This window comes from Condylostylus longicornis, unplaced genomic scaffold (assembly GCF_029603195.1).
Source record: "Condylostylus longicornis isolate FDR11 unplaced genomic scaffold, ASM2960319v2 ptg000028l, whole genome shotgun sequence".
In the NCBI taxonomy this organism is placed as follows: Eukaryota; Metazoa; Arthropoda; class Insecta; order Diptera; family Dolichopodidae; genus Condylostylus; species Condylostylus longicornis.
The window spans coordinates 2,176,890-2,186,553 of NW_026577997.1; the positions used below are offsets into that span (position 1 = coordinate 2,176,890).

Genomic DNA, 9,664 nt, shown 5'->3' on the forward strand with positions numbered 1-9,664 from the left:
ATAAGATTGTCAAAATTTGTTTATAAATTTTTCGGCAAAAATTTTGAAAATTTGTAAAAACATTTATTTTAAAAAATTTTTTAATTAGAATTTAAGAAAAAGTTTTAAAATGCCGAAAGAACAGTTTCGTGAAGCAGATGTTATCAAAAAAATGTAAAAGTCATGTATAGTTCATAAAATTTTTCAATTATAATTTTTAATTTTAGTTCACATGTTCAGTTTTGTATTGATAGCCCACAACAAATTCAACAGGAGTCTGTTTTACGAATTGTTTCGAAAAATCTTTATGGACCAAACCGTGAACCAATACCATATGGTGTTCTAGATAGGCGTATGGTAAAATTATATTTTTAAACAAGAATACAAAATTTTTTATTATTTCTAACCTTAAAAAAAATTTTTATTGTTTAGGGAATAAGTATGAAAGATGCATTATGTGAAACATGTAATCAAGGATTAAATGAATGTGTTGGACATTTTGGTTATTTAGATTTAGCTTTACCAGTATTTCATGTTGGTCATTTCCGTGCTACTATTTCAATTTTACAAATGATATGTAAAACATGTTCCCATATTATGCTAAAGGATACAGATAAAGTTATTTTTGCTAAAAGATTATTAAATCCAGATTTATCATATTTAGCTAAAAAGAATATACACTCTCAAATATTAACGAAAGCGAAGAAAAATAATAAATGTTTGCATTGTGGGGCAATCAATGGAGGTGTTAAAAAAGGTCCCGGTCTTATGAAGATACTACATGATCCATATAAAGGGAAAAAAGCAACCGATCCAATAATGACTCAAGCTCTTGATGAGTTAGTTGAAGCTACACAATCAAATCGCGAATTAAATCAAATTCTTAATCAAAATTCATTAGTCGAAGAACTTAATCCTCTGACGGTTTATGAACTCTTTAAAAACATTCCAAAATGTGATGTACCTATACTTGGTATGACTTCAGAAGATGCAGATCCTTTAAATTTAATCGTTACAAGAGTATTTGTGCCACCAGTTTGTATAAGACCTTCAGTTGTATCAGATGTGAAAGCTGGAACGTAAGTTTTTTTTTTAAAACAAATAGCTGTTTTTATTATATAAATTAATACAAACAAATTTCGATGTTTCAGAACTGAAGATGATCTTACAATGAAACAAAGTGAAATTTTACTTATAAATGATGTTATTCTAAAACACATGAATAGTGGAGGAAAAATTGAATTAATACAAGAAGATTGGGATTTTTTACAATTACATGTTGCTTTATATTTTAATAGTGAGATATCTGGAATACCACTTAGTATGGTACCTAAAAAATCTACTAGGGGTATTGTTCAAAGACTCAAAGGAAAACAAGGGCGATTTAGAGGAAATCTTTCTGGGAAACGTGTAGATTTTTCTGCTCGTACTGTAATTTCTCCGGATCCCAATTTAATGATACACCAAGTCGGAGTTCCAGATCGTGTTGCAAAAATATTAACGTATCCTGAAAAAGTAAATCCAGCAAATATTCAAAGAATGAAACAATTGGTCCGCAATGGAACTAATGTACACCCGGGAGCAAATTATGTTCAACAACGTGGTAGTACTTTTAAAAAGTATTTAGCATATGGTAATCGAGATAAAGTTGCACACGATTTGAAATGCGGTGATATTGTTGAAAGGCACATGACAGATGGGGATATAGTATTATTTAATCGTCAACCAAGTTTACATAAACTTAGTATTATGTCACATCAAGTCAAGGTACAACCACAACGAACCTTCCGATTTAATGAATGTGCATGTACACCATACAACGCCGATTTTGATGGTGATGAAATGAATTTACATTTACCACAGACTGAAGAAGCTCGGGCGGAAGCTTTGATTCTTATGGGTAATAAATCAAATTTAGTGACACCAAAAAACGGTGAAATATTAATTGCTGCAACACAAGATTTTATAACTGGTGGTTATTTGTTAACACAAAAAGATGAATTTTTAACAAAAGAACAAGCAATGCAATTAGCTGCTTGTATGTTGGCAGGACCAGATTCAAATATGGATATTGATTTACCACCACCCGCTATAATAAAACCAAGACGTTTTTGGACTGGAAAACAAATATTCAGTTTAATATTAAAACCAAATAAAAAATGTACAGTTCTTGCTAATTTATCAACTAAAGGGCGAAATTACACAAAGAATACAGATATGTGTGTTAAGGATTCATGTAATTTAAATAAGCTTGATTTTATCTATCATTATTTTATTCAATATTTTATTATTTAAATAAATTTGTTTTTAGGGGTTGTTATAAGAAATTCAGAACTTTTGTGTGGTTCTATGGATAAAGCAACATTGGGATCTGGAACGAAAAATTGTATATTTTATGTTATTTTAAGAGATTTTGGTGAAATGCATGCAACAAAAGCGATGTGGCGATTAGCGCGGGTAATTTGTATTAATATTAAACCAAAAGAAAAAAAATTTGAGATAAGAATTTCATTTACTATATTCATTTAATTTTATCCAATTAATAGTACTTAGTGTAGGTTGTGCACTTGAAGATTTTTAATCTTCTGCCTTTGATCTGTTTATATTTTAAAAAATATACTACGATTTATCGATTACAGATTATAATTTTTTGTAATTCAAAATTCAATTTCATAATTTTATTTAATTTATTTATTTTTATTGTTAAATTTCAATAATTTTCGGCTTTATCTTATCTGGGATATTTTTATACCTCTTATCACAAATCTTAAAATAATTTTGATTTGTTTTTAATTTTGAAAAAAAAAAAAAAACAAAAAAAAAATGAATCATTAATCCATTAAATAATATCACTACTTTTCTTTATATTTGTTTTTTTATTACACTTTCAATGAAATTAATAAAAGAACTAACACGTATATATCCAGCTGGTATTTTCTCTGTACATCTTTCGTCAGCAACAAATGAATTAATTCCAATTTGTATTGGATTTGATCCATCATCAATTACTAAAGCCCCACCAGAATCACCACTACATATACTTTCATCCGACAAATTTGATCCTAATGTACATATGGTATCGTCTGTTACATAATCTTCCCCATAGAATTCTATACAATTGTCTCTTGTTATAACATTAACTTTTGCATAAAGGAGATTATCGGAATGTATTAAATCTTCATCACTCATATAACCCCAACCGGATATAGTACAAAGTTGTCCAGTAAATTGATCAGGATTTTTATTTAATGTTATCGGTTTTATAAAATTGTTAAATGTCAATTTCTGTGGCAATTTAATTAACGATATATCGTAATTTAAATTTGATGGATTATATTGTGGATGTTCTGTAAATTGATTACTTTTCATGCTTATACCAGGCTCTTTTACATGAATTATTCCGAAAACTAATTCTAATGACTTTTCGCCTTTTGTACAATGAGCTGCAGTTAAAACCCATTCATCAGCAATAATTGATCCACCACACCAAACTAGGCCAACTTTTTTAATCAGGACTTGCCATGGAAGTTGTCCTTTAGTTGCATGTTTGCCAGATATAATACGGGGCTCTATTTTGAAACACTTAAAATAAAATCCAAAAAAAAAATATTTAATCACACCGATTGTATATACAAAATAAGCTTAAGTAAATATTTACATTTGCGACAAGTGTTATCACAAATAATATACTCAAAGTTTCAACGATTTTCATTTTTTTTTCTATGTTCGAATTTGTGTTCGTTTAGTCCAGCAAAATTTTGAAGACTAAAAACAAAATTTTAAAATTGTATCTTTAAGTATCGTACTGTTACTGATACTGTTATTATTTTTTTTGTTTTAGAAAAGATAAAACATATCTTAATTTTTAATACAATCAAACTTACTCGACGTCTAGGAGCTAGTTATAGATAATCTTGCATAGTATTAAGATAACATGTAAAAGTATAAGCGTTAGGTAAAATTTAAATTACTATTAAGTTTACTATTCAAGCATACTAAATTGCTGTGTGCTTTTAATTGATTAGAGGTTTATTGTTGTAAAATTTATGGAATATGCCGATATCTGATCAAAAGGGTTATTAAAAAAGTACTTATAATTTTTTTTTATTAATGAATGAATGTTAAATCTTTTCAAATCTGTACTCTATTGAGCTCTTTCACTACTTTAAACATACTAAAAATGGATTATATTTAATCTAGAATATAAATTAAATTAATGATTTTATAAATAATATAAAAAATACAATGTTCTTAGATGGCATCTTATTTTATGATGAATCGAGGTTTCTCATTTGGAATTAGTGATGTCACACCTAGTCAGAAATTACTTTCAGAAAAACAAAAACTTTTAGAAAGAGGTTATAGAAAATGTGATGATTATATTATGGAAATGAAAAAAGGAATTTTACAATGTCAGCCCGGTTGCACACCGGAACAGACATTGGAAGCTGTAATGTTAAAAGAATTGTCAACCATTCGTGAACAGGCCGCTCAAATTTGTTTCCGCGAATTACACCCAACAAATAGTGCTTTAATAATGGCGTTGTCTGGATCAAAAGGTTCAAATATTAATATTTCGCAAATGATTGCTTGTGTTGGTCAGCAAGCTATTAACGGCAAACGTGTACCAAACGGTTTTGAAGATAGAGCTCTACCCCATTTTGAGAAATTTTGTAAGTTAACTGCACGTTTGGGATACTGTAACGTATAAATATTATTTCAATTTTTAATTAAAGCAAAAATACCTGCTGCCAGAGGTTTTGTACAAAACAGTTTCTATTCTGGTTTAACACCTCCTGAATTTTTCTTTCATACAATGGCAGGACGTGAAGGTTTAGTTGATACAGCTGTAAAAACTGCAGAAACGGGTTATTTACAGAGACGTTTAGTAAAGGTACATATATATTTTTATTGAATTTTTGTTAAAACTTCCAAATATAACAAAATTTACTTCCTACAGTGTTTGGAAGATCTAGTAGTGCATTATGATGGTTCAGTAAGAAATGCGATTGGAGAGATTGTTGAATTAACTTATGGTGGAGATGGTTTAGATCCAGCTTTCATGGAAGTAAAAAATAAACCTGTAGACTTAGTGCGCCAGTTTAATCATATAAGAGCTATAAAACCGTTGAGGAACGAGGTACCCTTACCTGGTAACGAAATTAAATTAATCGCGGAGAAAATATTACAAGAAGAAGAATTTTATAATTGCCGAAATGATTTTCGGAACGAATGTTTACAGTTCTTGGAAAAAACTGGAAAAAGAATTAGTGATATTCAAGGTCGATACAAGTGTCATAAAAATTTAGTTAATGAAATTGAGCGATGTACGGAAGGTCAAATTAGAGAATTTTGTCGTATAGTTAATGATAAATACAACAGAAGTGTAGCCGAACCAGGAACAGCTGTCGGTGCTTTGGCAGCGCAGAGTATTGGTGAACCAGGAACCCAAATGACATTGAAAACTTTCCATTTTGCTGGTGTAGCTTCTATGAATATTACACAGGTAAAATATTTTTAATTGAAATTGAAAAAATGGATCAATCAAAAACATACATTTCTTTAGGGTGTACCTCGTATTGTTGAAATTATTAATGCTACTAAAACAATTTCTACTCCCATTATAACAGCAGAAATTGAAAATAACACTAATATGGAGTTTGCTAGAAAAGTTAAGGCTCGCATAGAAAAAACGACTTTATCAGAAATCGCTTCATATATTGAAGAAGTTTATAAACCAGATGACGCATTTTTATTAATTAAATTAGATTTAGATAGAATTAGAGTATTAGGACTAGAAATTAATGCGGATTCAATTCGTTATTCGTAAGCAACTTTTATTTAATACTAAATAAATCAGAAAATTATTATATTTTTTTTATTTCAATAGGATATGTGTATCTAAGTTGAGAATAAAACCAGCAAATGTAATAACATATGGTGAATCAATAATTATCGTACGACCCGATTTAGTAAAGCACGGTAATGCTCTAAATGCGGAACTACAACGTTTGGTTATTGCGATACAAAGTGTTGTTGTTGCTGGTCTTCAAAATGTTTCGAGAGCAGTAATTGCTGTGGATGATTCTATAAAACCACCAAAGTATAAATTGTGTGTTGAAGGTTCTGGTTTAAGAGATGTTATGGCTACATTTGGTGTAATAGGTACAAGAACTCGTAGTAATAACATTTGGGAAGTTTATAATACATTAGGTATCGAAGCAGCCCGTACCACAATTATGAATGAAATAACAGATGTTATGGAAGGCCATGGTATGAGTGTTGATCATCGTCATATTATGCTATTAGCTAGTCAAATGACTGCCCGTGGTGACGTTCTAGGTATAACAAGACATGGTTTAGCAAAAATGAGAGAAAGTGTATTTAATTTAGCTTCGGTTAGTTAATTAAATTTAAAAAATATACACTCATATATTTATAAATAAGGATTAATTTTTTCTTTGCTTATTAGTTTGAGAAAACAGCTGACCATTTATTTGATGCTGCTTATTATGGTCAAACAGATTCAATTGATGGTGTTTCAGAACGTATTATATTAGGAATGCCAGCTTCTATTGGCACTGGATTATTCAAATTAATACACAATCACAACAATGAGCCGTTAGAGCCACCCGTGGAACCATTACTTTCTAGTTACAACATAGATGATTGATAAATAAATTATTTTTTTAATGAAGAAATTTGACAAATTTTTATAGCTCTTTTTTTGTTTTGATACTGAATTGCAAATAAAAAAAAAGAATTTAATAAGTTGAATGAGTTTATTTGTCGCAAGGGAAAATAAATATGACGTTGCATTAGATATGGTAGAAAAAGGGAAGTGTTATTGGTGTGAAATAAATAAATAGAAAAATTCTTAAAATAGATTTAAGTACGTATTTTAGATCCCACTTTGGAATCCTAAATTTAGGTATGTAAAACGTAATCTTATACTAACATACTATAACGCAAAAATATAAAATAAATGAATATGTACATAACATCAAGCGTTACTTCCAACACTTCTATTCATATAGTTAATAATTATGCAATATAAATAAACCAGATGTATTTACATACGTATTTGAATTTTAAAAAATATTTCTAAAATAAATAAAATTTGAAAAGCAAATTAATATATTGTGTACTAACATACTTTATTATTAATAACATATGTTTTGCGTTTTGCTAAAAAAAATCCACAATAGACGAAATAATTAAAACAGTTACGTAGGTTTCTATATTTTATAACTGATTTTACTATTTTATCTTTATTATTAATTCCTAATTAATTTGAAAAATTTATAAACCATTTTTCTATAGAATTTCTATTAAATTCTCAATAAGATATTTTAACAAAATCTTTTTTATCAGTCATTATTATAATTAAAATTTTATTCGAGATAAAGAAAATTTGAAAAAAAAATCACTCTATTGAATTGAAGTGGGTATTTCACCTAAATTAATCAAATAACTCGAGATAATTAATGTTCTTCGATAGGTATCTTGTACAAGAATTATTGAATTGTTCATTTACATATTCACCGTATGGAATTTCAGCATAAGGTCGACTTTCAAAAGTCATGGTACTACATCTAAAGATCGACAAAAAAATATTATGCACATATTGAAATAAAGAAAACATTCCAAACATGAAGATCAATGCGATTTTATGAGCATAGCTGAAATAAAAGAACTTATGCCTCGAAATTTGAAAATTTCAAACTGTTAAAATAAATATTTAAAATAAATTTATTAGTTTTATTTTTAAATATGTTGTAACGTATGAGTAAACCGTTAAAAAATTTACATAATTTTCAATATTTTGTAATTGTTCTAATTCTCTTTAATAAAAATCTAATAAACAAACTGTGAGATAGAGCCTGATTAAGTAAAATATGCATAAGTATGTATAAAAGGATTTAGAATTCAATTTTATTGCTACTTATGTATATGTATGTATTAAAGGTACCTTAATTGTAACGATTTCAAAATCTAATGTAAATTTTTCATTTATAATTATTAAAAATATGCTTATGCAGGTCAAAGTGAGAAGTTAATTTAAATAATATTCAGTTACGGAGGTAATATAAATGAAATTTCATTGTTATGGGAATGTCCATCCAAACAATTTACTTGTCCTGTTCTTTTTTTTATTAATTTAAAATTTTATTGTTAAATTTTAATTTAATCGAGTTTAAAAATCAAAACTATAGAACCTGTTTTTGGCTTCTTGAATCTTCTCACAAAATAAAAGAAATCTGTAGGTAGTCTAAACATTTTTATTGTAACTTTCCGTTTTTGTGTTGATTTCTTTTTCATTGAGGACAAAATCTTTTGTGCTTAAGGGCCCGTGTTGAACTTTTGAAAGTTACTAAAAAGGAAAAAAAAAATAGGGTTCAGTAGAAGTGATGACCATTTTCACCTTTATAAGATAGTGGACAGTATACTTACATATGTATGTATATGTACATAAGGGTAATTCTGTGCGTCCATTAATGTATGTCCATTTATAAGGAGGTTCGTACATACATATTTATGTATGTATATGCATTATGCACATCCTTGCCTTATGTTCATATAAAAACTTATTAAATAGGAATGTCTTCAAATTATTTCAATATATCATACATTTGTATGTATGTACTTATAGTTTATACTTTGTTCTATATTTACGAAATATACAAACATTCATAATAAATAGGTAAGCCTATGTATGTATATACATACATAACTAGGTACATAATTTATATTTTATGATATTATAGACGTACCACCAATTTGATCGTTTCGGTGGTACATCTATTTTACGTCATTTATGTATGCAAAACTTACGATGGGGCGGTAGAAGTTACCACCTCTTTAATAAAATTAAGTAGATTCTTACTAAATTAGGTTGAATGAGTTTGAGTCTTGACATAACAAAAATATCATTATACCTGTCAGCCGTGGTTTTACTGAAAGTACATACATATATGCATGTAATCTACATACTATTATTTGAATTTGTGCAGAAAAAGGAAAGCTGTTTTCTAAATTCCACCCAAATTTAAATTAATTTCAAAAAATTATTGATTTTTTTAAGACCAATTCTGTCGATTTGTCGCTTTATTGGTAAAGAAATATTAAATGAAAAGTTCAATGATATGTTACGGTAACAATCAAAATTCGAAATAATTATTAAATAACCACAAAATTTATGCTTTTATTAATCATTGGATTAAATTAATCTTTCCCGTTAAAATATTCTAATAAGTTCTTTTTGTAGTTTTTGCAAATTTTGCAAATTTTTTTTTAAACTTATCAAATTTACTATGATTTAATTAACTTCATGAATGAGAAAGCAGGCTGACACAGTATATATCATAAATTCAGGTCATGTTTATCAGTAAATACGATTTAAAAGAACGGTATTATCTTCAAGAATTATATTTTAATGAAATTACTGTGTATAGATAAGAAGATAAGAATTGAAGTTAATTTTGTATGAAAGTGTGACGTATGTTAGTATAGTGATACTTGAGGTAGTCACACGCACCAAAAAAAAATTGTTGATAGTCGATGACCTTAAAATAAAAAGCAAAAAAAATATTAATTTCCCCAAACCCCACCAGGCGGTTTTTTCATCGTTGCTGTCAAATAGTTTTTACAGTAATTGAAGAACTAATTCTTAGTTAATTTACTT

The 9,664-nt window shown here is 28.0% G+C and overlaps 2 protein-coding genes across 2 annotated transcripts; one reads left to right on the forward strand and one right to left on the reverse strand.

Annotated features, from left to right (window-relative positions):
- Window positions 1–11: 11 nt before the first annotated feature.
- Window positions 12–6,998, forward strand: LOC129607653 (DNA-directed RNA polymerase III subunit RPC1). Its single transcript, XM_055518795.1, has 11 exons — window positions 12–153; window positions 207–336; window positions 412–1,058; window positions 1,131–2,215; window positions 2,291–2,436; window positions 4,235–4,652; window positions 4,716–4,873; window positions 4,940–5,485; window positions 5,546–5,805; window positions 5,870–6,377; window positions 6,452–6,998. The coding sequence occupies exons 1-11, from the start codon at window positions 110–112 to the stop codon at window positions 6,650–6,652; spliced, it is 4,143 nt and encodes a 1,380-aa protein (XP_055374770.1). The 5' UTR covers window positions 12–109; the 3' UTR covers window positions 6,653–6,998.
- Window positions 2,706–3,777, reverse strand: LOC129607654 (brachyurin-like). Its single transcript, XM_055518796.1, has 2 exons — window positions 3,638–3,777; window positions 2,706–3,561 (listed from the first exon to the last, which is right to left on the reverse strand). Exons 1-2 carry the CDS (start codon window positions 3,689–3,691, stop codon window positions 2,842–2,844), a joined length of 774 nt encoding a protein of 257 aa, XP_055374771.1. The 5' UTR covers window positions 3,692–3,777; the 3' UTR covers window positions 2,706–2,841.
- Window positions 6,999–9,664: the final 2,666 nt, after the last annotated feature.